The following is a 27,168-nucleotide window of genomic DNA, read 5'->3' as shown; positions in this document are numbered from 1 at the left end:
ACTCGTTTTGAAAAAATATTAGTCTAGCTAGTTGCCACCCACATGGTTACGAGAAGGCAGAAAGATATGGTCCTAAGGATTTAAATGCAACATTGTCAAAGTCCTTCACGTGGAACATGAGTGGTCTGATGATATGATAACTAAAGTCTTTAATATGCCAAGGTAGTTGATTGGAGAATCGTGCGTTAGTATTTAGGCAGGAGTTAGAGGAGCCAAAAAAAAACAACTGTAGAGGCAGCAGAAGCTAGCTTGGTTGTGAAGTTATGTCCGTCGTTGTGGATGTCATCGTAGCTCGAGATGAAAATATGTTTGAGAAACTGAAGAAGGCGGCTCAAGACGGGGATATAGGAAAGCTTTACGAGTTGATAGCAGAAGATAAAAACATTTTAGATCACTTTGATAAAATGGCTTTTTGTGAGACACCACTACACATTGCAGCTGAGAAAGGGCAAACTCATTTTGCCATGGAAGTAATGAGCCTTAAGCCGTCGCTTGCTTTGAAGCTAAACGTGTCAGGTTTCAGCCCTATGCATTTAGCCCTACAAAACAACCACATTCGAATGGTGAGAGGGTTTGTCGCAATTGACAGCAGCTTAGTCAGCATCAAGGGAAGAGGAAGGATTACTCCTTTGCATCACGTGGCTCGAATAGGTGATGCAGAATTGTTGAGTGAGTTTTTGTTTGCTTGTCCTTCTTCTGTAAACGGTTTGACGATTAAGTGTGAGACCGTTGTGCATATTGCTGTGAAGAACCACCAGATTATGGCATTTAAGGTTCTATTGGGATGGGTCAAGAGAGTAAACAGAGAGGACATCTTGGACTGGAAGGATGAATATGGTAACACAGTCTTCCATATTGCTGCATCCATAAATCAAACTGAGGTATATCATTTAGTTTCTCCCTTTCCCTACAATTCTTGTTCAGACATATATATAGCTTTTAATTGGATCTGCTAGCTATTCTAAACTAATTTTATTATTAACATGTGAGAGACTAATTTGCTTTCTTTTGATTTGGTTCTTTCTAAAAGGGTTTCTTTGACCTCAGTATATATATTCAATATGAAAATATTTCAATTTTTGCAGGTCATGAAGTTACTGCGTAAAACCGTTAAAGTAACAGCCAAGAACTTTGATGGCAAAACTGCGATGGAAATACATCAAACTCACCAGATGTCTAGAGCTTGTTTCCCTGAAGCAAGAAGAATATTTCATAGTGCTAAAGAAAAACTAGTTTGTCGTTCCACAACGACGACTCTTGCAGAATATTTGAGCAAAGATCTATCATTTATTGAGAAACAGAACACTCTCTTGGGGCTGAACAATTTCAGCATCATTAGAGACACTTCTCGAAACACTAGCAACCGCCACGAAACAATTCTTGTGGTGGCTATACTGATGGTCACAGCTGCATGCACGGCTGGTCTCTGTCCTCCAGGCGGATTTTGGCAGGAGAATGACCTTAGGCACTCGGCTGGGCAGATGACAATGCCTTTCGAGTACGCCTTCTCTTTTCTTGCCCTCACAGGATTTGCCTTCTTATTATCTCTATACGTAATCCTAACTCTCATAATTGGACTCCCACTGTGGAAATTAATCTATGGTTCAACGGCGGCTTTAGGTATCGCTATCTCAGCATCGTACGCCTTTATATTCCCGTCTCCAGGAACCTACCGATTTGGGCATATCTCAGCGTTCATCTTCGTCTGTGCATTCCCGTTGATTATATTTTCCATGTTGTTTGCTATTTTCAAGGCATTCGTTGTTGATAAACGTCGCCGGCAACAGGTAGACTTCCCGGCGAGCTGCTTCAGATCATCTCATAGCTATCGCTATTGAACCGTGAAGCCTTCAACTGTTATATATATATCTCGAATCATTTCTGCTTTTCGATGGAGTTAATTATTAGCTAGTATTTACTATGTTCATGGGAGGCTTTCTCTATACATGCATGTGAGAAAAATAAAACAAAAGTAATTAATTATGTATCATGATTCATGAAGTGCTCTTTGTATTTGTTCATGTAAAAATAATTTTCGTAAAATAGCCTATAAGAATGTTTTTTAATCACTTCTGGACAAAGTGAAATGCACACTTCACATAGAGAATGCTCTTTTAAAATACATATTCTATATTATTATTACCTAGATGAATGACAAGAGATGAACACGGGATTGAATCGTTTGTCCTATTGGTTGGTTATGGGGACTGAGATGCATGATAAATCACCTGACCCGGTGTGCTTCAGCTTGAAAGTCTCATCAGCTGCAAACTTCTGAGTTCTGACCATAGATTGATTCTCCACCCAAAATTAATTTATATATATGAGCTACTTTTCAGACGAAACTACTAAGGCAGCTAATTGGAAAACTATATAATGTTAGATTAATCATTGTTTAGGGTCTCTTTTGGTTAAGAAAACGATAGGCATAATCTTGAATTCTAAATAAGTTGACTAATATATATGAGATCTGTTTGAAAGGGAGAAATCTAGTCTATGATCAGTAAGTAGTCACTAAGTGTCACCTTGAATGGACACTGAGTTTCTTCTTGAATGGAGTACTCAAACTTGAGTTGAGTAGAGAAGAGAAGCTGAGATGATGTTGAAACCGTTGACATAGCTTTCGACTCCTTTCTAACTTTACCAGTACTCCACCAGGTTGGTTCTGTAAAGGTGATCAGAACAGAGTTTGAAGTCCTTGAGATGCATAGTTGCGGACTCTACTTAAGGATGATTACGAAAATGACTTAAATCCCTAAAGACCATACCATTATTCTGAATTTCTTGACATTCACCAACAACACCACCAGAAAATCAAAAGAAAAGCAAAACTCTCTCTATAAGTCAATATTATTGAAACCAACCTTTGAAACTTAAAGTGAATCTGTTCTTGTAGCGTTTGGGACATGTTTACATTATAAACTAACTCGCATCCTGAAGAAGAAAAAGGGTTTATGGTTTACAGTTTAGAGAGGAAGTTCTCCACTGTCTGCAATTAGGACTTTGCTCTTAGGAGTTCCGCTTTGCTTTCCTTCAGCTTCAATCTTGTAGACAACATCCATTCCTTGCTCCACTTTCCCAAACACCACATGCCTTCCATCTAACCAGCTTGTTTTCACGGTTGTAATAAAAAACTGCGAACCGTTTGTGTCTTCTCCCGAGTTTGCCATCGAAAGCAAACCTGTGTCACGATTCACATATCAACCATCAGGTCTTCAACAACATAGTTATGACACTCGCCAAACTTGGCTTAAAAGAGAAGGAAGAAAACGATAAACCACCTGGCCCGGTGTGCTTCAGCTTGAAGTTCTCATCTGCAAACTTCTGACCGTAGATTGATTCTCCACCCATACCGTTTCCATGCGTGAAGTCACCTCCCTGGATCATAAAGCTGGGAATGATTCTATGGAATTTGCTTCCCTTGTAGTGTAGAGGCTTCCCACTCTTCCCAACACCTTTCTCCCCTGTCAAAATCAAATCATATTATCTCATCGTTTGCCTTCTACTAAAGAAACAAGATTATGCATAATATAGAGTTTATATGGTGAAACTATACCTGTGCACAGAGCTCTGAAGTTTTCTGCAAGAAGAAAACACACACACACACAATCAAGAATTAATCCCTTGGATTTAACATAGTCTAGTAAACATGATCAAAAACTTCATTACTTCACCTGCAGTTTTAGGAACTGCCTTGCCAAATAGTCCTATAACAACGCGACCTGCGAGCGACATAAATAGTAATCAGAGATTAGAGAGTCAATCAAACACATCAAAACCCATAGAATCATACCAGCGGATTTGCCGTCGATCTCGACATCGAAGTAAACCTTGTGAGTAATCTCCTTCAGATCTTCTTTTGCCTAAATTGAAGAACAAACCACAAACTGATTCAAAAATCAACGGAGATTTGAAACTGTTGCTACTTTCCACAAATCAGAAACAGTGATCATATCATCGTTCTTAATTCCAGAAGCCTAACTAAGTACATGTGTGTATTAGACAACAAACCACTTAGAAGCTTTTGAACAATCTGGTGACTTCAATTTGTAGATCTGGATCATTTGTGGCCAGATTCGTGAGGATAGAAACATAAGGTTACCTCGATTAAAGCTATGGCTCCGAGAAGGAGGAGAGTTCCAAATAGAATAGAGCTTGCTCTCGCCATCTTCGTCATCTTCCTCTTCTCAATCGAGACAGAGTTAGTAGTAAGTAAACGATCGATTGATGATGATCACACTTGAACGAAGCTAACATGCGCCGGAGTTGTTTATTGGACTTTCTTAGTGGGTTTTATTGTGGGCTTTTTTTACAGTTTTGTAATTTTGTAATTAGTGAGAAAATATGCAAATCAATAATATACTTTTAATTAACAATTTATGTAAAAAAAATTCTCAAATTTCATCATCATGAAACTGAAAAATCTTTAGTGTATCTATCTGTGGTTTTTGTGGTTTTCCCACAAAGAGAAATGACTTTGTTGTGAAAGGCACTGAAACTCTACTTTTTTTTTTTCTATAGTAAGGTGTAGCTACAAAAAAAAAAGCCTACAAGACTCTTGATTTTGTATTTTGCTACCTACTTTTCATTAACCTACTATTTTTTTTCTTATATGAAACCCTGTTTTAAAAATCCGGCGCGTAGCCGTCTAAGCGGCCGAATAATCGCTGATCGGCAGATCACCGCCGCGATTTTGGCCAAATCGGAGCATTAATCGTTAATCCGAATTTTTAGTTGTTAGGCGTTGAAAATCGTTAAAGTCAACGATTTTCTTTTAAAAAAATTAACTCAGTTTGGCTAATTAAGCCCATTTAAGGCCCATTTTATAAAAATACGGAAGAGGTAATATTATTTTTAGGGTAAAAGTTGGATGGTGGTTTCTTCTCTTCTCGATGTGGGACTTTTGGTTTTGTAAATCATTTACTTTTATATTGTTTACACATTTACACGTAGTCAAAACAATCAATTAAGGTTAATAAATTACGAGTTTTCCATTTGAGGTATATTAATTAACGTTTTTATACTGACCTCATCTAATTATTTATTTTGGCACCTACTTTGGCTCATATTAAAACTAATTCTATGTGTTTTAGGGATTATAATATAAGCTAAGGGGAGGTATTGGTTTAGGATTTAGAAAGAATTTTAATGACTTTATGTTCTTGCTGATTGTTAGAATCATAGAAAATTGAAAGTTAAAAATGAAGGATTCTAAGAGATTGTTTAGGAAGTTTTTTAAAATCTTGATGATTTGTTTTTTCTAATCTTGTAAAATCTTTCTATTTGATGAAAGAGTTTTCATGACTTTTGTTATGAAGGAAATGATATAAAATCCTAAACCAATAACATAAAATTTGAATTCATTAACAATCCAGGATTTTTTTGTTTTACTTGAATAACATAAAACTTTTAGTGACTTTATAAAACTCTTAATCCAATAACACTAAATTTATCAAGATTTTAGATAACTTTTTACAAATCCACAACCAATAACACCAAATTTTTAAAGAGTTTTTAAAAGTCTTGATTGAATAACTACATATTTTACCTAACTTTTAAAATCATTAAAATTCTTTCTAAATCCTAAACTAATACCTGCCCCTAAGTATGATTTTGACAAAACTTGCCAAAAAAAACATATATATATATAACATAAATATTTAATTTAATAAAATAATATATAAAGCTAGTCCCCGATTAAATCCCGTGTAATCCCCGATTTATTCATTAGGCGCTAGGCCTACCCTTGGCGTCCGACTAGCGCCTAGCGATTTTTAAATCAGAGTATGAAACTGAAGTTTCAGACATGTTTATTCCTATAATAACTGTGAGATGTTTATGTATGTTATGTTACTTTTCTATGTGAAAATCTAATTTACTTAAAATATTTTTATTGTTGTGCATATATATATGTAACATATGATATATTTCCTTGAAGACGAATTTTTCTATTATCTTTAAAAGTGTTCTACATTGATTTATCGGTCTATCCATACCAAAAAAAATGCTAAATTTCATCTTAATTATACTCTTTTTGGTTATATCTTAATAACAACTATTCAACTTTTATTTTCTTAATTAAAAAAAAAAACACAAAACAAATCGTGTAGGACAAGAAAACATTTTAAAATCTTAAACTAATATGTAAGAATAGTAAATCTCACTAAGAAACGGGAATCATAATGTATAAATCTGACTTAAAAATGGGTAATCGTAAAGTCGTAAACAAAACTCTTGTGTATGAGAAAAAAAAAACATCTTAAGACACTAAACTAGTAAGAGATGATAATAGCTACCCCCTAAATCGAAGCCTTGATATTTTTCCTTTGAATAATATAAATGTGGAAAACATGAAGATTTAAACCATGTATAACCACAAAATATAAAGTATACTAAATATATATACAACAAATTATATTGTAAATTTTGATGTTGCGTAAATATGAAAGGCAGTAAAAGTATATATATACAATTTCAAAGGAAATAGGGGCTAGTAAGAAAAATCCAACTCTCCGTTTGTTAAACTAGCAGTTGTATGTAGAGATCAATTTCTTCATTCAATGAGAGACATTTCATAATAATTTCCCCTACAAGGCGAGATTTTTTGCAACTTTAATTTGTTGTTGTTGGTTCTCATGTTTCTCCCTCACTTCCATTCCCTTTACTACAAAATTTCGTCTTGATTCATGTTTTTCGTTCTCTGCCTGGTTCAGATGCTTCAACTTGGTATGACAAGATAGTTTTATCTGGGATCTTTCCTCGAGCACTGGACTTTTGGGAACTTGTTCCCAACCTACATGTTGTCTCCCTTTCTAGGAAGCTAAAGACTCATCATCTTTAGTGCGAATTAGGTTTTTAAAAACCCGTTGGAATCTTTGTATTCCAGTGTGGCAAATTGTCGTTTTGCGGCCAATGATTTGGTCTTGGTCAACCTTCCGTCACTTCATGTGGCCTATCTCCTGGGTGGAACTCACTATCTCTATGGTTTTAAGACCTCTTTATCTTAGTCTTAGTAATTATTGTAACTTTAGCTATTTGTACTTAAGTTGCTCTCAAGCTTGTTATCTATTTTGTTTTAGCTTGATCCGGGTGTTGTGCACTTGTCTAAGCAACACATCGTGGCTTTCTTTCCTCATGTATAAGTTAATTGGTTGTATTATACTCCTCTTAGAATGGAGTACATTAACCTTGTAACTTAATCTAATGGAGTGTTTGTTGACAAAAAAAAAAACTAGCGGTTGTATGTAGACCATCAAGCTTTATTCAAATGGTTTGTAATCACTTCATTTTACTAATTCTAATCGCATGTATGAACCATACACATGAACCACTTGTTTTAACCGTTTGCTTATCCATATGTGTGGTGTGATTAATAAAATTTTACGTCCTAACAGTTTCTAAATATAGTTCCAATCAAAGCCGTAAGTTAAGTTCAATTTATAATACAATAATGATAATATAGTTTTGACTCTTTTACGAAAGACATACAAAAAAGTAGGTCACCATAATTGACCAGTTACCACAACATTGTCGTGGTAGTGTCACTAAGACGACAACGACATCACCCAAAAGTTCCACCTCTCTCTCTAGTCTCTACTAAACATAATCATCGACTCGTTGCGTCATTTTATTTTCCATATTAATTTTAAGACACTAGTTACTTGACGCATGTCATCAGGACAACATGGTTCTTCGAATATTTACAAAATTCTGACATTATTACTTGTTGATCCACTTACTTTTGAAGCATTCGCTTTTCATCCGTAATCGCTGGAGAGCCTTTCACACTCAAGTACTCATAAAAAAAAAGTCAGTACATTTTAATATAAAACAGACTACTTTTGATAAGATAAAACATCTGCGTTATCTTTTGACAATTGAAAGTTTTTGCAATCCTTATAAGACAACTAATCTTTCACTTTGTTCTAATTTTTAAGTTATTCACATGATATTTTCACCTCGGAGTGATATATACTCAGAAATTTACCAAAGAAAACATCTCATATATATTGCGGTAGATTAATATTATGAATTTGCTCACGTTGAATATACTGATATTTAATATCACCAACATTATAATTAGTTCAAAAATAAAATAAAATAAAACTATCTAAACACGTAGAACTATGTCATTTTTTTGAATTCACAGTTGAAAACCTAATGAACTAAAATCTATTTTCATAAACCGCATATTAATTGAAGCTCAAGTTATGGAATATAGCAATCATTAAGATTAAGGAGAAAAGTTTACGTGATCTGTTTCGCCGGATTTACTCAAGTTATATATAGTGATAGTTAATAGATTCTAGCGCATTAGTGTCAGGGCCGGCTTAAACATCGGCTACACCTGGTGCGATGGTCTTCTTGCATCATCATTAAAAAAAAATTGTAGCCAATCTTTCCATTTTAATTTATTGATTGTGATATAATTGATTTTATAAAAAAATTACAAAGAAAATTAGAAAAATAAGACATTAAGAGGAAAATAGAAGTTTTACCCACTAGATATTCGAATTATTTACCAGATTCTGAGGGAAATTGGAAGAATAACTATGGATTACCAAAAAATAAGAAGAAAGGCAATGATATCTTTAAATTTATGTTAAAAGTATAAATAGATTTATTAACTCAATTCAAATTTTATTAAATAATTAGGATAAAAATATAAGAAAAAATTGAATTTGGGTTGAACACGGTGCAAATGCACCTCATGCACCGGGTCACCGTGCTTGATTAGTGTATCAAAAAAAAATGAAACTAACTGATTCTTCTACTTTTATGATAGGGGTTTTTTCTTTTTGTTTGGTATTGTGTAATTTGATCATTGGATAGTGGAAAAGTATAAAATTATAAAGAATTGTCTTAAACAAAAAAAAAAATTAAGATGCTCTGAAAGAAAAGAATAATATAAGAAAGTAAGGGTCAAATCGAATACCTTTTAACTGGAATCGACTCCTCCTGTCTTGTGGTGTCACTTGTGGTTGTGGAGTCATCTGTGGTGTCGAGAGTTTGAGTCTCAATACACATTTCTCTCTGTTTGAGTAACAATCCTCTGTTCTACGTCTCATCTTTGATTGACAAAAGAAAAATCAACGTGTCATAATTCTATTTGAAATCGCATGTCCAGTGTCGTCGGAATCTCTCACTTTTGGGTTATTGCTATATATGATCGTACACCCATTTCATATTCATTAACTCCCCGTTTCACATTCATTAACTCACTAATCTAAAATAGTAACATTGTCGTACTACTTGTAACTTTTGCTATTCTATTACTTTTTCAATGTTCAAGTCAAAAAACAAATGCTCCAAGAAAATTATATAAGATAATTTAGTATGTGGATAAATTTTGGAGTGGTTGTGATTTGTGAATATTTTCACTTTTCTTGACAAATTTTTTTGTTGAAACATGATCGTTGATAATAATTCCAACCTCCTCTCCCACTCTTTGTAGGCTATCCCAATCACTAAAGATATTAGTACAAGCTAATTAGGTTACATGTCTTAATCCTGTGAACTATACTTTTAAATGAAAATTTTGGCTTATAGTATTCACAATGGAAAACAAAAGGATTATTTACTATGAATCAGTGATCATTGATAGCGTTTATACTGTTCATAAATCATAATTTTTCCAAACATAGTCATTGTACCATACCTACTACTAATAAAACATGATATAGTTGAGAACTCTTTTCCATGTACAATTAGCGATGTTGAGACTTGAGAGTCGTTTTTTTTTGTCATCTGAAATATATATTAAAGGGAAATAAAGGTGAATTACATGAAACGCTGGCAGAACTTTAACCTCTGGAAACTAAGTCGACGATACTTTGTCCCTGGGAAAACAAACCGACAAGGCCTAAAGCTCTCGGATACTAAGCCCCACACACGGAGAACCAAACAAAAAAAAGAAAGAGATCTAAAATAGAATGGTAGATTTTACACAGAGAAATCAAACTTTTTTTTGCCCGAACAAACCAAAAACGCAAGAACTAGAAGGCAAAGGACACCAGAGTTAACCAAAACCTTGAAAGACTACGAATCTCTTGCCTCATGTTGTTGATTAAGAGTCTTCAGAAGAGAAACCTTGGGGAATCTTGAGCGGCGAGACGGAAGAAATCAATTCAGAGACCATCAGAAACGCCTTGGTCGGAAGTGTCAACTAAGTGACTTAAACCAGTAAGAAGAACCCAAACCTGGGCGGATCATGCCCTAGATCCGATCTGTTGAAGTTGTGTGAGGTTACCTAAAACAATAGGTCGCCGAAACCGAATCACCACCACACCGACTGTGAGTGGCTTAGAGCCAATGTGGTTTAGGCCATAGAAAGCTCAGGCAAAGAAGAAAAATGAATCCTGCAACAAAATCAAACAACACAAATCCTAGATCTATAAAGAGAAAAGCTGGAAAAATCAGAGATCTCTCCACCAAAGAAAGAAGAACTAGAAAACTAAGCATAAAACTAAAGCCGAACCGACGCCATGGCCCACACGCGCCGGTCGGAGACGAGGACCTAAAGCGGCGGCGATTTCTTTAGCAGAGAGAAAGGAGAGAAAGTGAGAAGGCATGTTTATCACTTGAGAGTCGTTATATCATGATATTTCTTTGTTTCAATAAGTAATAGTATGAACGATACTTTTTGAAACTAAATTTACTAGTTTATAGTATATGGGAGAATTACACTCACACCTATTTTGTCATTCAAGTTTTTCACTTACACCCACTTTTCTTCCTTCCTATACTTTTACAAGTTGTTTGTAAAGATAGACACACATTTTGGACGATTTTGCCCCTCTCCTCTTTCTCTCCTTATTTTCTCTCTTTTTCTCTTTATTTTTGTTGTTAACACTTTAAATGATTATCATAAAACAAATTATCTATTTATTTATATACAATATGTTATTATTATATATTTTCTACATTTTAAGATACATATTGCTATATTTTTGATGAATGTTTAGATTATAAAGTATCTATTTTTCGTTAAACATTTTTTCAATGATATGTGGATAATCAATTGCAGTATTGTTAATAGATAGTTACTTGTGTTTATTTCATACATAATAGAATTAATACCTATCAATTCAGGTGTCCATGACAACGTGTCCATATGGAAACATATGGGGTTATAGTGCAATTTGTGGATACAATATTTGTCCACATAGATAACTATTTGTGGATACAATATTTGTCAAATTTATCCAAATGGATAACTATTTGTGGATACAATATAATCAATAGATAAAACTCACACAACAAAACTCAAACTTTTTCTCAAATCGAACTAAAACAAATTCAATATTAAAAAGCTCACAAGACCACAATTAATCAGTAAAATCACTTAATCACAATAAAACCAAGAAAACCCAGATCAAATTTCATATAATATAAAGTGATAAGGAAAGAGATCTAAAGATTTCACCTTCTCTAGATTTCCACCATTGGTAGAATGGTTTTTGAAAACATTAGAAAATAAATGGGAGAGAGAAATAGAAACAAGATTTTCTCTTTCAATGGATGAGCAAAAGCAAAACAAGGAAGAAGAAGATGTATTGTTTGGTTGAATAATTGAGGGGATGGTGAGTTGAATTTTTTTGTTGGTTGATAAATTGGAGGAATCATGGTTGACGAAGAAGAAGATGTATTGTTTGCTCTCTCTATAATTAGAATTGACATAGGTAAAGTTAGAGCAACTCCAAGAGATACTCTATCCCCTCAAATATGAAGTTTTATGCACTCCAAAAGATACTTAATACTTCATAATTTGACGTTTTGAACAGTGACACTCCATATTTGAAGTATCACTGTTCAAAACTCCAAATTTGAAGTTTCATCTTTTTTTATTGCATTTCAATCCCTAGATTTGTATATCTCATAAATAATATCAAAATTTATGTTTTTTATCATTTTAGTCCTAAAATTTTATCACTTCAAAGTATTTCACATATATTCTTATAAATTTAATTATTACATATATTTAATGAAAATTAAAATATTAAAATTTCACATATATTTTAATTAAAATTAAAATATGAAATTATCATAAAAATTACATAATATTACAACAAATATTACACAACAAAATATGATACTAAACATAATTAATACAAAATAAAGTAATACAATGAAATAAATTACATGAACACATAAATATGACACAAATTAAAATACTAGAACAATACTAATAATCACCTAAATTTGATCTCGAACTTCCAAGATCTCCAAAATATTGTCCATAGAATTGTGGTGTAACCGAAGGTTCTTGTTCTTCTTTTCCTTTTTGTATGATTCTTGCTTGTTCAGATCGGAAAAACTCACGGGTATTACTATCAGGGATAGAGTCTAATATGGGTTATTATTTAGCTGATGGTATTTACCCGAAATGGTCAACTATTGTTCAAACTATAAGTAATCCCGAAGGTCCAAAGAAAAAATTGTTTGCAGCAAAACAAGAAGCATGCCGAAAAGATGTTGAGCGTGCGTTTGGAGTTCTACAATCCAAGTTTGCTATCATTGCAGGATCATCTCGTTATTGGAAGAAAGAAGTCTTGCATGATATAATGACAGCGTGCATTATAATGCATAACATGATAATTGAGGATGAACGTGATATCAAGCACCGATTAGAGAAGCAAGATCAGCACCAGAGGCAACCGTTGAAATGGCAATAAATGAAAATGTTCGATTTCAACAATTTCTAGCTCGTAATCTACAGATAAAAAATAAAGAGGATCATTTATCCCTTCGCAATGCATTGATTGATCACATATGGGAGCATTACGGAAATAATTTAGTTGAATAGTTTGTAATTTGTGGCTTAATGTAATTTTAAATAAAAATTTAATGTTTTATAAATTAATATTATGTGTAACATTTTAATGTATGTTTTAGAGTTATTTACAAAAGTTTTATGATTTTAAAGTAACTATGAATAATATAAGGACTATAGTGCAAAATACTTATTTTAAAAACTTCATATATGAAGTATACTCTTGGAGGAAAAAAGTCTCATACTTCATTTTTGAAGTTTCCATACTTCATTTTTAAAGTGTCTCTTGGAGATGCCCTTAATTGGAAGAGAATTGGTTTGTTTAGTTTGAGGGGTAAGTGGTAATTTTACAAAAGGAAAGTATAGTGATAGTAGAAAGTGGGTTTGTATGTTAATAGTTTAGGGGAAAGTGGGTGTAAGTGTAAAATTCCCTGTTAAAAATAGATGAAAACAGAATTTTAGTGAATGCTATTTTATTTATGTGCAGTTTATCTTGTTTATAGGATGAATCTTCTAATATCTTTGACATGTACCCTCCTTTTTTTTTGTGTCAACAAAAGATTAGCTCAGATGAGCAAATGCGAAGGGAAATTGTTTACATACAAAACATTATGCGGAGATGTGCGCGCACAGCGTGCCAGAAGATCCGCTTTTATATTTGCATTTCTAGGAATAAAAGATAAGGAAAAAGAAGAGAACTCCTCCCTGTCCATCTTGATATCATCAAGATACGTCGAGAACGCCGACCAGTCGTGTGGCGAAGACACCATCTTCACCAAATCAGCGCAGTCTGGGTAGAACGCCACATCACGGTAATCATGTCTGATCATGCAACGCATCGCCCAAATGAAAGCTTCGACTTCAGCGTGTAAGGGGGTAAGACTTCGTCGAAAGTTAGTAGCTCCCATACTTGGCGTCGGATCCTGAGACTGGGTACAAAACCATCCGGCTCCTGCGAAAAGATCTCCTGACTTCCAAGAGCCATCAACGAAACAACGATAGCCTGAAAAGAACATGGGAAGGTAAGTGTTTGGCCCCCGTAAACGAGAGTCAGCAACCGTTGGCTGGACAGTTGAAACCACAGCTTCACCCTCCTCCTGAGCCTGCTGCCAGGACAAAGCCTCACCTTCAGCTACCCGAACGACCTCCTCTGGCCGCTCCATGATATTTTCAAAAACCTTTGCATTACGCGCTTTCCATAAATACCACAAAATCCACGGGAAAGCTGACACATGGGATCCCGGGCTTGTGGGATCCAAGAAATGATCCATATTAGCATAAACAGACTCCACCGGAAAAGAATGTGATCCTACCGGTACCTGAGATAAAGCCCACACCTGACGCACTAGTGGACGGAGAAACAGAACATGATTAACTGTTTTCTCCTCTGCACCTCAACGTGAACAGCCCAAATCACACGCAATACCATGCCGCTGCAAGTTTTGTGAAACCGGAATACACCCAGACAATGCTTACCACATAAAGTGGTGGAGTTTTGGTGGGCAACGAACCTTCCAAACACTAGCTAGGAGAGAGATTATCTCTGGCCCGTCACCAAGCGCCTTTAAAGGCCCGGAGATCGTCATACGTGCCGCATGATAACCAGATTTTACAGTATACCTCCCATTCTTCGTAAAATGTCAACCAAGAGAATTCTCCTTTGGACAACTACCTAAAGGTAAAGCTCCTATCAACGCAACATCAACTGGATCAAAGTGCTCAGAAAGGACATCCATCCGCCACGAATTTATCTGACAATCAATTAAGTGTGAAATTTTAAGAGAAGGGTCCCTAAACGGGCCCTTACTGAGAGCTAGTCTCGGGGATTGAGCTGGTATCCAGGGGTCAGTCCATATAGAAATGGACTCTCCTGATCCAACACTTTTAATAAGTCCTTTATTTACCAGAGAGCGAGCTGAAACAATACTCCTCCACCCGTAAGAGGGAGAGTAAGAACGAATCAGTTCCATGGGATCCGAATTCCTATAATACCTACCTTTAAAAACCCTGGGAAACAAAGAATCAGGATAATCAATTAGCCTCCATAGTTGTTTTGCCAACAAAGCCGAATTAAAATCATCAACATTCTGAAATCCTAATACGCCCAGTTATTTGCTACAACATAGTTTCTCCCAAGCTAACCAATGCATACCACCCATCCAACCATCCGTACTCCACCAAAAATTCGCCACAGCACTGGTGAGTTTGGATGTAATTGTCTTTGGTAGCCGAAAACAAGACATCACAAACGTAGGGACCGCAGTAGCGATAGATTTGGTCATCACCTCCTTTCCCCCTTTAGAAAGCAGTTTCGCCGACCAACCAGCCGTACGTCCCTGCAGTCTTTCCCGGACAAACGAAAAGACCTTCGTTTTAGACCCTTCTAAACTCTCAGGCAACCCTAGGTAGGAGCCGATGCCACCCAGATTTGTTATGCCAAGAATCCCTTAGATCTCCGTTGTTGTATCTTCCGCAACCTTATGACCAAACTGAATAGAAGATTTCGCAAAATTTATTTGCTGACCCGAGGCAGCCTCATATTTTCGTAAAATACTCAAAATGACCTCACATTGTTCTTTGGCGACCTTACAAAATAATAAACTATCATCCGCAAATAAAAGATGTGTGATTGGCGGGCATTGCTTCGCCACCTTGATCCCTGTAATTAATTTATTCTCCTCCCCTTTCTAAATATTGCCAATTAAAACTTCCGTGCATAAGATAAACAGATAAGGAGATAGAGGATCCCCTGTCGTAAACCCCTTTCCGGAATAATCAAATCATTAGGTTGACCATTCAGAAGAACTTTGTACTCAACCTAGCTAACACAAAACATAATCCTTCCAATCCATCTTGCATCAAAACCCATTTTGTAGAGTAACTTTTCAATAAACCCCCACTCCACCCGGTCATATGTCTTGCTCATATCTGTTTTTATTGCCATAAACTTCCCTTTACAGGATGGATTAGTCCGTAAACCGTGAAACATTTCCTGAGCAATCAGAATAAGCCACAAAACAAAAGCCGATTGAATTTCCGAAATAAGCCCTTGTAAAATCTTCTTAAGCCGTTGACACATGATCTTAGAAATAATTTTATACCCCACATTACACAAACTAATTGGGCGCAGCTCCGTTATATGGGTTGGCTTTGCGACCTTCGGAATGAGACAAATGTGCATAGTATTTAAACCTCTATCAAACACTCTCTCCTCGAAAAAACCATTAACCAGCGAGACAAGGTCTCCTTTAACAACCTTCCACGCCTTTTGGTAAAACAAAGCGGTCATCCCGTCCGGGCCAGGAGCCTTATCCGGATGCATCATAAATAGAGCCGCACGTACCTCTGTCTCTGTAACCGGGGCCATTAACTGGGTATTGACCTCATCTGTAATAACTGTGCATACCTCACATAAGACCTCATCAAAAAATTTCGGGTGCAACGTTGTAAACAAATCGGCAAAGTACGACACTGCAGTATTGCAGATATCAACATCCTCCGTAGACCAAACCTCGTTTTTATCAAAAAGACCTGTAATCCGATTGCGTGCCCGTCGCTGCTTAGTCAGGGCATGAAAATACTTAGAGTTCTGATCCCCCACCCGCATCCATCTATTACGACTCTTCAAATACTAATATACCTCTTCATCCCTATAGGCTTCCCGCAATTGGGCATTTAAATCGGAGATTACCGAAAGTGGAGTTGCGTCATCGGCATGAGCCACGGCCAGCTGGCTCTTTAGAGCCTCAATTGTATCCCGACCAAAAGGAACTTGTTCCTTACGCCACCGAGAAATAGTCCGTCGACAATTTACAATTTAATCTAAAAAAGTGGGTGAACTCTGAGTGTGTCCCCCATCCCAACCCTCCGAGATCGCCTCCATCAAACCGTCCTTCCCAATCCACCGGCGGTCAAACAAAAAGCGTCGCTTTCCCCACGGCCTTTTTGCCCCTATATTAATCACAATGGGCTTGTGATCAGAGGCAATCATAGGTAAATATTCTAGAACCGTATCAGAAAATAATTCATGCCAATCCTCATTACCAAGAGCCCTATCCAACCGACAACGAATAGGTTTTTTATCCCGCCAATCCCGCCAAGACAAACAATCTCCAAGATAGGGAAATTCCAAAAAACCATGATCTTGAATCATCCCATTAAAAGGAAGAAACGAAGAGGCATGACGAAGCTTGCCTCCTCTTTTTTCATGGTTACCAGTTAGCTCATTGAAATCACCTACAGCAAACCAAGGTGATGACCGAGACACACCAATCCGCAGTAACCGCTCCCACACCATGTCACGGTTCTTGGGTACATGTACCCTCCTCTTATTGTTTTATTTTGATTTTTCTTTTTTCTTTGTAATGTTTTTACTTTTTATAATTAATTATCGCATTTAAAATCCTAATTTATGAAAAGCATGTTAGTTAATAGAATGAACGGAGTTATTGTTCAGTTGACGGGGTGAACTAGTTTGTTAACGGAGTTAACTATTCTGGTGATAAATGTGGACCCACAAACACAAATGCCATATTGAAGATTTGATTTAATAAATTTAACACTTTGGTGGTTTTAGTTGAGAGTATAATAGTTTAAAGGTTTAAACTGGAAGTCATTGTCACTTTTGTGGTTTTTTATGAGATTTTTCCTTTATTTATGTGCAGTTTATGTTGTTGATAGGATGAATCTTCTAATATGTTTGACATGTACCCTATCATATTTCTTCTACTAAAAGTTTATTAACCCCCGTCGTCTTATGTTTAAACTGTAACTTCAATTTATTATTTTATATTTTAAATACAATTTTAATTATTTTTTACTATTTTCTTAGTTTAACCAATTAAAATGATGAGTAAAAATAAAACTTTAATTATTTTATGAAAATATTAAAAGATATTTAATCTGAAATAAAAAGGCATTATTTTCTATTTTTAATTTATACTATTAAAAAGGCACTATTAAAATTAGATTATGCTAAATCACATTAATAAATTAAAGTGATTAAAAATAGAAAATAATGCTTTTTATTTCAGATTAATTTATTTTCTATGTTAACAACATCTAATTTATTAATGTGATTTAGCATAATCTAATTTTGATAGAAAAACTGTAAAATTTGACTGTTAACCATTTGATTAGAGATAATATATGAGGAAAAATTAGTATTGGAATCAAAATTTATTAGTATTAGTTTATTTATTAGTTTATCATTTAGTATTGAAACAAAATGATAATTGAATTAAAAGCAGCCAGTATTCCAATGATCAATGTTTGTTTGTCCTTAATTGGCCTGAAAATAATATACTATTTTGTGATAATAATGATTGGTCATTGAGTAAATTTCCTTTTCCTAAAGGGGAAAGACAAAAGGAGACCTTTGTGGCTGAGAGAATATAAAAATGTGGAAGATAAAAGTAAAACAAAAAAGTATGTTTTTTTTCTTCTTCTTCTTCGTTATTATTAATAAAAAGACTTTTTGAATGACAATGACACAAGAAAGCATATAAATGGTGGTGGTGGAATTTATAAAGGGGTTGGGGCCTAATCACTTACTCATGCTTTTATTCTTTACCATATCACATCCATCTAATCGCTTAAAAGTAAAATTATATCACTGTCTACCACTGAATATATCCTTAATTATAATTAAGTTGACTTGTCTTTCTTAATCATTCCTATTATCTTCAAACTATACGTCTCAAAATATTTAAAATTGAATTTCATTTTTAAAATCCTATTTGTATAAAGTATCAGTAGTGATGTATAATTAAATCATTTTAACTTTCTCTTAAACAACAATTTCTACCATAATCATCATGTTTGCTTGCAAAACATCTGATCACAATTTATGTAGTCTAGTAAAGTTGTAACATTGCCAAATAAAAATAGATACCCAACATTTAAAAATGACAAAAAACCTGGATTACTACAAATTAAATGTTTTTTTTATATAACTAATTACTACAAAGATGATCTCTCTTAAGTGATTTTTTTGTTTTAACACTGCATAATTACTGGTTCAATACAGTCAAATGGCCAGTCTTGTTTATCTTAGTTTTATATTTGGTTGAATGACCCTTCTAGATGATTGTTTCACCGTTTGTCTATCTCATCTCTTTCAATGTCTTGTGATAATTTAAATTTTTTATTGTCAAACATTTAATCATTTATAATAATAAAAAGTTGGTTAATTCTCGTTAATAGCATAAAAATATTAAAAAAACAAAAAATAGCACTATCATCTCTAAAGTTTTAAAATAACACTATGTTTTAAAATTAAATCTTAGTTTCTCAAAACTATTCATTATTGAATGTAAAATAAAAAATTCACACCGAAAAACTTATAAAAATAATTTTAAATATTGTAATTATGTCAAATGATGTTATTTTAAAAAATTTATGGAACGTAAGTTATAATTATCTAGAAAATTTGTTTTAGTGTTATTACATAGTATTTCTAAAAAAAAGTATATATGCATTACTTAGTCTGAATCGAACTATTGGCTTTTGGACAAAAATAGTTAGTTAATGTTCACAATGCAAACACAAGTTGAAAAAAAAACGGAAAGAAGATTTGGCATAGATACTCACTCATTCATACTTAGATATTTTTATTTTATTTTTGTGAGCTGAATAGTTCACTTTTAGATAAGATCATAAGAATAAGAGAAAGAGAATAACAAAAACTGTTTACATAATAAATATATTATATATATATATATATATATATATAAAAAGTAGAATAATCGTGAAAAACAATGTGGATTGTTAAATCTAGATTTTTAATTGAATTTTTTTTTGAAAGGGTTTAAGCGAATGAAAGCAAAGGAAGATCTTTGAGTTGGGCCATAGTGAATCTATGCTCACCACATGTGCCTTTGCCCTCCTCCTTCAATATACACGAGGATTTGGGGCAACACATAACAACAACAACATTACAAAATACAAAAACAAAATAAAATAAAAGTTCATCATACTGATCATAATAACTAATAAGTAATAACAATTCATAAAAAATATATTAGTGGGTTCCATACGCCAATAGACCACCAAAACAGCGACTCTTCTTCTTTCTTTACATATCTTCACACAACCCTTCTGAGGATTGAAACCAAAGTAACATACTGGTAACATAACATACAAAAACTATATATTATATACAAAAAAAAAAAACTATTTCTTTTTCATAAAAGCGACTACACGGTTTTGATATCTTTGTCGTATAATTCCCATTTCAAGAAAATAATTTTTCACGCTTTGTTTTGTTTATTATAGTTTTCTTGATTTCATCTTCTTTGTGTTCTTGTTTTTTTGGTTATGAATTTTATCGGTTTAGTTTAATTTCGAATTTTTGTTTGCTAAACCGGAGACGATGCCGACACCGGTAACCACGGCGAGGCAATGTTTAACTGAAGAAACGGCACGTGCACTAGACGACGCTGTCTCCGTCGCGCGTCGTCGCAGCCACGCTCAAACGACGTCTCTTCACGCCGTTTCGGGTCTTTTAACGATGCCTTCCTCTATCCTCAGAGAAGTTTGTATCTCACGCGCCGCTCACAACACACCGTACTCGTCACGTCTCCAGTTTCGCGCGCTAGAGCTCTGCGTCGGCGTGTCTCTAGACAGGTTACCTTCTTCGAAGTCTCCGACGGCTGTAGAAGAAGATCCTCCGGTGTCGAACTCTCTCATGGCGGCGATCAAAAGATCTCAGGCGACTCAACGACGTCACCCGGAGACTTATCATCTCCACCAGATACATGCGAACAACAACACACAAACGACGTCGGTTTTGAAAGTTGAGTTGAAGTATTTTATACTATCCATATTAGACGACCCGATAGTGAGTCGGGTCTTTGGTGAAGCCGGGTTTAGAAGCACCGACATTAAGCTCGACGTGCTTCATCCTCCGGTGACGTCTCAGTTCTCGTCGAGGTTCACGTCGAGATCTCGTGTTCCTCCTCTGTTTCTGTGTAACATACCGGAATCTGATTCGGGTCGGGCTAGATTCGGGTTCCCGTTTGGTGATCTCGACGAGAATTGTAGGAGGATCGGCGAAGTTTTGGGGAGGAGGGCTAAGAAGAATCCGTTACTGGTTGGTGCTTGTGGTGGTGAGGCTCTCAAAACGTTTACTGATTCGATAAACAGAGGAAAGTTTGGTTTTTTACCTCTGGAGATTAGTGGGTTGAGTGTAGTTAGTGTAGAGATTAGTGAAGTTTTGGCTCAAGGGTCCAGGATCGATGTAAAGGTTGATGATTTAGGGAGATTGAAGTCAGGGATGGTTTTAAATCTTGGAGAGTTGAAAGATTTAACCAGTGAGGTTTACTCAGTTGATGTTGTTGAGAAGTTTGTGTTGAAGCTCTCTGATTTGTTGAAGCTTCACCGTGAGAAGCTTTGGTTTATCGCTAGTGCGTCGAGTAACGAGACGTATTTGAAGCTGATTGAGAGGTTTCCGATGATTGATAAAGAATGGAATCTTCATCTTCTTCCTATAACATCTTCGAGTCAAGGGGTTTATCCAAAATCCAGGTATTGATTTGATTTGTTTTTTTTGTATCTACTAATCTTGGTAAAAGTTTGAATTTTTGTGCTGAGACAATGATGTTTACATTCAGTTTGATGGGATCGTTTGTTCCATTTGGAGGTTTTTTCTCATCAACATCGGATTTTAGAGTACCGTTTAGTAACTCAATGAATCAGACTTTACCTAGATGTCATCTCTGTAATGAGAAGTATGAGCAAGAAGTGGCAGCCTTGGCCAAGTCTGTGTCAGTGATCGATGATCAGTGTTCGGAGAAGTTACCTTCTTGGTTACGAAATGTGGAGCCTGAACAAGACAAAGGACTTCTCCGAAAGGTGCAGCTTTTATGAGCTTTTATTCTATGTTTGATTGCTACCAATAACTTGTTTTTATAATGGTTTTAGCTTCTACAGCAGTATCTTGAGAGAATTTGCTTCTTATTCAGTGCAGGCTAAAGATGATCCAAACGCATTAGCCGCTCGGATTCCGGCTCTGCAGAAGAAATGGGACGACATTTGCCAAAGGATCCATCAAACTCCCGCATTTCCTAAACTCAGTTTCCAGCCCGTTAGGCCGCAGTTCCCTCTTCAGCTGGTTCCGTCTAGCCAGACCAAGATGAGTCTTGGAAGCCCAACTGAGAAACCTGTTTGCATGAGGACGACGTCTGAAAGCTTTCAGGGTTTGGCTCAAGCGCAGAATCCACCACACCAACAACTTGGTTTATCAGTAAAAATCTCAAAGCCAAAACAAACCGAGGAACTCACAAGTCGCGCAACGAACTCGCCTTTGAGCTGTGTTACGACAGATTTAGGATTGGGAACAATCTACGCATCGAAAAACCAGGATTCAAGCACACCATTATCGCTTGAAAGGAGAGACCTTGAGGTTGTCAAAGAGAAACCAATGTTTGCGGCTTCGAGATATTGCAAAGATTTCAAGTCTCTGAGGGAACTACTCTCTAGGAAAGTCGGTTTTCAGAACGAAGCCGTGAACGCCATTAGCGAAATCCTTTGTGGATACAGAGATGATGAGTCCAGGAGAAGAAACCATATAGCAACCACAAGTAATGTTTGGATGGCTCTTCTTGGACCTGATAAAGCCGGGAAGAAGAAAGTAGCATCAGCTCTTGCTGAAGTCTTCTGCGGTGGCCAAGACAACTGCATATGTGTGGATTTCCAGTCGCAGGACAGTCTTGACGATAGATTCAGAGGTAAAACAGTTGTTGATTACATTGCTGGCCAAGTGGCGAGGCGGGCTGATTCTGTTGTTTTCATTAAAAACGTTGACAAAGCCGAGTTCGTTGATCAGATCAGATTGTCTGATGCTGTGAGAACTGGAAAACTCCGTGATTCACATGGGAGAGAGATTGGTATGAAAAATGTTATAGTTGTTGCTACTTTTTCTGGAATTGATAAATACAGTGATGATTGTCATGTTGTTGAAGAACGAGTCAAATATACCGAGGAAAGAGTACTCAGTGCAAGAAACTGGAAACTTCAGATACAACTAGCTGAGAATGCGTCAAATGTTATCAAGAATGGTCTGAATAAGAGAAGACAGGAGGAGACAGAAACAGGGGTTACAGAGCTGCGAGCCCTTAAGTCTCAACGTTCGTTTCTTGATCTCAATCTTCCGGTGGATGAGACAGAAGCAAACGCAGATGAGGCGTATGCAATGTCCGAGAACACGGAAGCTTGGCTTGATGAATTTGTGGAACAAGTAGACGGGAAAGTGACGTTCAAGCAGATTGACTTTGATGGNACATTTGCCAAAGGATCCATCAAACTCCAGCATTTCCTAAACTCAGTTTCCAGCCCGTTAGGCCGCAGTTCCCTCTTCAGCTGGTTCCGTCTAGCCAGACCAAGATGAGTCTTGGAAGCCCAACTGAGAAACCTGTTTGCATGAGGACGACGTCTGAAAGCTTTCAGGGTTTGGCTCAAGCGCAGAATCCACCACACCAACAACTTGGTTTATCAGTAAAAATCTCAAAGCCAAAACAAACCGAGGAACTCACAAGTCGCGCAACGAACTCGCCTTTGAGCTGTGTTACGACAGATTTAGGATTGGGAACAATCTACGCATCGAAAAACCAGGATTCAAGCACACCATTATCGCTTGAAAGGAGAGACCTTGAGGTTGTCAAAGAGAAACCAATGTTTGCGGCTTCGAGATATTGCAAAGATTTCAAGTCTCTGAGGGAACTACTCTCTAGGAAAGTCGGTTTTCAGAACGAAGCCGTGAACGCCATTAGCGAAATCCTTTGTGGATACAGAGATGATGAGTCCAGGAGAAGAAACCATATAGCAACCACAAGTAATGTTTGGATGGCTCTTCTTGGACCTGATAAAGCCGGGAAGAAGAAAGTGGCATCAGCTCTTGCTGAAGTCTTCTGCGGTGGCCAAGACAACTGCATCTGCGTGGATTTCCAGTCGCAGGACAGTCTTGACGATAGATTCAGAGGTAAAACAGTTGTTGATTACATTGCTGGCCAAGTGGCGAGGCGGGCTGATTCTGTTGTTTTCATTAAAAACGTTGACAAAGCCGAGTTCGTTGATCAGATCAGATTGTCTGATGCTGTGAGAACTGGAAAACTCCGTGATTCACATGGGAGAGAGATTGGTATGAAAAATGTTATAGTTGTTGCTACTTTTTCTGGAATTGATAAATACAGTGATGATTGTCATGTTGTTGAAGAACGAGTCAAATATACCGAGGAAAGAGTACTCAGTGCAAGAAACTGGAAACTTCAGATACAACTAGCTGAGAATGCGTCAAATGTTATCAAGAATGGTCTGAATAAGAGAAGACAGGAGGAGACAGAAACAGGGGTTACAGAGCTGCGAGCCCTTAAGTCTCAACGTTCGTTTCTTGATCTCAATCTTCCGGTGGATGAGACAGAAGCAAACGCAGATGAGGCGTATGCAATGTCCGAGAACACGGAAGCTTGGCTTGATGAATTTGTGGAACAAGTAGACGGGAAAGTGACGTTCAAGCAGATTGACTTTGATGGATTAGCCAAGAACATAAAAAGGAACGTTCTTTCGCATTTTCATCGGTACTTTGGACCTGAAACAAATCTAGAGATCGAAAACGATGCGATCCTTCAGATTCTACATGCCTTAAGATGGTCATCAGATGAAGAGAGAACGTGTGATCAATGGATGCAAACTGTTCTTGCTCCAAGCTTTGCTGAAGCTAGACAAAAGTATGTATCCGCTACTCCTTTCTCTGTGAAACTTGTCGCCTCTAGAGATTCTCCGACTGAAGAGGAACCTGCCGGAATACAGTTTCCGGCAAGAGTCAAAGTGATATGATAATTGTTGCTATAATTTCATCTATATAGATATGGTGATGATAGTTAAGATTTCCTCAGAGTTTTGTAATCGGCTTGGTTTGAGTTTTGTGCTTTGTCACTAAATGTATATTATAGGCTTAAAGCTGAGCTATTAAGTGTGGTACATAGCTTTTGAAGGAGAGCCAAAATTGCCACTGCTTTTGGTTTTAGGCATCTCTCTAAATTTCCACTATTCAATCATTTTTAAGGCTCTCAGTATATTTTGTATAAATATTACTATCAAGATCAGTGTGCTGCATTTGTATTCGTAAAGAGTCCGTTGTGCTACAATGTTACAATTAATAAGAAACTGAGGATATAACACAAAACGTCAATTCCAAAAGCGTCTGCTAAGTTTTAGTGTTCATGAATTTTGTATTCTAGTGGGCAAAGTGGATTATGAGATCATGATTTAGATGGCGCATGAAACTTTCCACGGATGTTGACAGCATTATTAGACTCTTGAGTTTGTAATACTATTTTTGGTCATGATGTCAAATGGGGTTTTGAAACTTATACGGTTATGTCTATGAAATTGACATTATGGATTTGCATTACCTCCATTATAGAGATCTTTATGATTTTGATTTCCATTTTGCTAAACAGTCAAACGATTTTGAGAGAAGGCCGTAGCTATTTTGGGTCAAAAACTCACTCTTTACTCTTTCTAGGATTTGCTATTTGTTATGAATAATAGATAGATGTCCATTATAAGGCCCATTTTCTAGAAGTCTATAAAATTACTTGTAAGCTAGGTTTACTTTATCAAGCAAAACTCTTTCTTTGTACTTCTATATAAAGGATCTTTCATTCATTGTAATAAGATATGAATATCTTCCTTCTCTTTTATCTATTTATAACAAATTATCAGCACGCTCTTTTGAAGCTGGTTCATCGTATCAATCTTTTATTGAAACAAACAATACACATAAACCGATGACTATTATTATATAGATCGTGAAGCATGATTCAATGATTCAACGAAGAAGAGAATCATGCTTATTGTTTGATTCTTTAATTATCATACTATGATTCAATGATTCACAAGAAGAGAACCTATTATTATAATAATAATATTGAATATATTTTATTACTACTTATGTATTACATAATATTTTATTCTTTATTTTATTTTAAATACATAAGATCTGTTTATAGATTAATATTTTATTACTATATTTTATCTAAATCTTTACTATTTGGTAAATATAATTATGTGTATTATTTACTTTACTTTTAATATATAAGATCTGTTTATAGTTTACATCAAATACAATATTTTGTTACTATAACCTACTCATCTACGTCTTGATTTGGTCAATCTAATATTTAATATATGACTTTGATATAATTATGCACGTACGTGTACTAAAATATTAATGAACGTACGCTTAATTTGCTGTTTGAGCTTTTCTACGTCAATTTTGATTTTTGCAATTGCGTTCGGTTACTATTTTATTGTTTACTATTTATCTTCATTCTTAAGCTCTTTCTAAGAATTATTCATATAGCACACTAATAAGTGCATATTTTCATCTTGATTGATAGTTATATATTTATGAAATTTAATTATTGTTTCAGTCATGTCAAAACTCACTAGTCTTGAATTTGGAGTTTTTGACATCAGTGGAAACAACTACTTGGCATGAGCAGTAGATGCTGAGATTCATCTAGATTCAAAAGATCTCCTTGACATCATCAAAGAAAGAAATCAAACTCAAAGCAAGAACAAGTCCAAAGCTATGATTTTTCTTCGTCATCACCTCCATGAAAATCTCAAGAATGAATACTTGAGTGTGAAAGACCCACAAATCCTTTGGCATGATCTAAAGGAAAGGTATGATTATCAAATGACTGTGATCTTACCTAAGGCTCGCTATGATTGGACTCACCTAAGATTACAAGATTTTAAGTCTATAAGTGAGTACAACTCAGCTTTGTTCAAAATAACTTCCAAATTGGAATTATGTGGAGAGAAAATCACGGATGCAGATAAGTTGGAGAAAACATTCTCCACTTTTCATGCTAATAACATTGTCCTGCAGTCACAGTACCATGAGAAGGGATTCGTGAAGTATTCCCAACTCATTTCTTGTCTCCTTGTAGCTGAGAAACAAAATGAGCTGTTGTTGAAAAATCATGGACTACGCCCTTCTGGTTCTACTTCATTCCCTGAAGCGAATGTGACATCCTATGATAAGACCAATAATAATGGTCAAGGTCGTGGTCATGGTCGAGGCCGTGGATACGGTCGAGGCCGTGGCCATGGGGTTCAGTTTAAGAACCATTCTCACCAGAAATGGGAAAACAAAGGTGGTAACAAACAAGAGAAATCAACATATCTGAATATATGTTACAGTTGTGGAGGAAAAGACCATTGGTCCCGTACTTGTCGTACCCCTAAACATCTTGTTGAGCTCTACCAACAATCAATGAAGGAAAAGGGAAAGAAAGTGGAGACAAATATGGTGTTTGAAGATGGAGAAGATGATTTTGACTTTGGTGATTTCACTCACCTAGACATTCCCGATCTCTTCCCTCCTG

The 27,168-nt window shown here is 35.8% G+C and overlaps 5 protein-coding genes across 10 annotated transcripts; 3 read left to right on the top strand and 2 right to left on the bottom strand.

The window, feature by feature from the left end:
* Positions 264-965, top strand: LOC104753395 (alpha-latrocrustotoxin-Lt1a-like). The gene is made up of 2 exons (XM_019237695.1): positions 264-881; positions 957-965. Exons 1-2 carry the CDS (start codon positions 264-266, stop codon positions 963-965), a joined length of 627 nt encoding a protein of 208 aa, XP_019093240.1.
* On the top strand, positions 1,089-1,838 carry LOC109129671. Its single transcript, XM_019238209.1, has one exon. The coding sequence runs from the start codon at positions 1,089-1,091 to the stop codon at positions 1,836-1,838; it is 750 nt and encodes a 249-aa protein (XP_019093754.1).
* On the bottom strand, positions 2,824-4,270 carry LOC104749898 (peptidyl-prolyl cis-trans isomerase CYP19-4). The gene is made up of 6 exons (XM_010471611.2): positions 4,103-4,270; positions 3,794-3,863; positions 3,675-3,722; positions 3,557-3,580; positions 3,282-3,464; positions 2,824-3,181 (listed from the first exon to the last, which is right to left on the bottom strand). The coding sequence occupies exons 1-6, from the start codon at positions 4,175-4,177 to the stop codon at positions 2,967-2,969; spliced, it is 615 nt and encodes a 204-aa protein (XP_010469913.1). The 5' UTR covers positions 4,178-4,270; the 3' UTR covers positions 2,824-2,966.
* Positions 13,339-14,358, bottom strand: LOC104753394. Its single transcript, XM_010475655.1, has 2 exons — positions 14,284-14,358; positions 13,339-14,109 (listed from the first exon to the last, which is right to left on the bottom strand). The coding sequence occupies exons 1-2, from the start codon at positions 14,356-14,358 to the stop codon at positions 13,339-13,341; spliced, it is 846 nt and encodes a 281-aa protein (XP_010473957.1).
* LOC104749897 (protein SMAX1-LIKE 7-like) lies at positions 19,726-24,889 on the top strand. 6 transcript variants are annotated; one of them, XM_010471610.2, is made up of 4 exons: positions 19,726-21,298; positions 21,385-21,625; positions 21,741-22,868; positions 24,128-24,889. In XM_010471610.2, the coding sequence occupies exons 1-4, from the start codon at positions 20,145-20,147 to the stop codon at positions 24,602-24,604; spliced, it is 3,000 nt and encodes a 999-aa protein (XP_010469912.1). In that variant the 5' UTR covers positions 19,726-20,144; the 3' UTR covers positions 24,605-24,889. The 6 variants fall into 6 exon arrangements, with proteins under 6 accessions (XP_010469912.1, XP_019094066.1, XP_010469910.1 ...); XM_019238521.1 differs by having other exon boundaries at positions 19,728-21,298; positions 21,741-23,036; positions 24,287-24,889; XM_010471608.2 differs by having other exon boundaries at positions 19,729-21,298; positions 21,741-21,803; positions 23,054-24,889.

Source organism: Camelina sativa, chromosome 16 (genome assembly GCF_000633955.1).
Source record: "Camelina sativa cultivar DH55 chromosome 16, Cs, whole genome shotgun sequence".
Lineage (NCBI taxonomy): Eukaryota > Viridiplantae > Streptophyta > Magnoliopsida > Brassicales > Brassicaceae > Camelina > Camelina sativa.
This window is presented reverse-complemented; position numbering and strand designations above follow the sequence as displayed.

What these genes read in the sequence shown, in the direction of transcription:
- LOC104753395 (XM_019237695.1), top strand. Translation starts at nt 264, where the DNA reads ATGTCCGTCGTTGTGGATGTCATCGTAGCTCGAGATGAAAATATGTTT.
- LOC109129671 (XM_019238209.1), top strand. Translation starts at nt 1,089, where the DNA reads ATGAAGTTACTGCGTAAAACCGTTAAAGTAACAGCCAAGAACTTTGAT.
- LOC104749898 (XM_010471611.2), bottom strand. Translation starts at nt 4,177, where the DNA reads ATGACGAAGATGGCGAGAGCAAGCTCTATTCTATTTGGAACTCTCCTC. An exon ending in GGCAGTTCCTAAAACTGCAG is followed by an intron (nt 3,581 to 3,674) that starts GTGAAGTAATGA and finishes TTCTTCTTGCAG; the next exon opens with AAAACTTCAGAGCTCTGTGC. An exon ending in CTTCAGAGCTCTGTGCACAG is followed by an intron (nt 3,465 to 3,556) that starts GTATAGTTTCAC and finishes TGATTTTGACAG; the next exon opens with GGGAGAAAGGTGTTGGGAAG.
- LOC104753394 (XM_010475655.1), bottom strand. Translation starts at nt 14,358, where the DNA reads ATGACGATCTCCGGGCCTTTAAAGGCGCTTGGTGACGGGCCAGAGATA. An exon ending in TCCTAGCTAGTGTTTGGAAG is followed by an intron (nt 14,110 to 14,283) that starts GTTCGTTGCCCA and finishes CTAGTGCGTCAG; the next exon opens with GTGTGGGCTTTATCTCAGGT.
- LOC104749897 (XM_019238521.1), top strand. Translation starts at nt 20,145, where the DNA reads ATGCCGACACCGGTAACCACGGCGAGGCAATGTTTAACTGAAGAAACG. An exon ending in GGGGTTTATCCAAAATCCAG is followed by an intron (nt 21,299 to 21,384) that starts GTATTGATTTGA and finishes GTTTACATTCAG; the next exon opens with TTTGATGGGATCGTTTGTTC. An exon ending in ACAAAGGACTTCTCCGAAAG is followed by an intron (nt 21,626 to 21,740) that starts GTGCAGCTTTTA and finishes TATTCAGTGCAG; the next exon opens with GCTAAAGATGATCCAAACGC.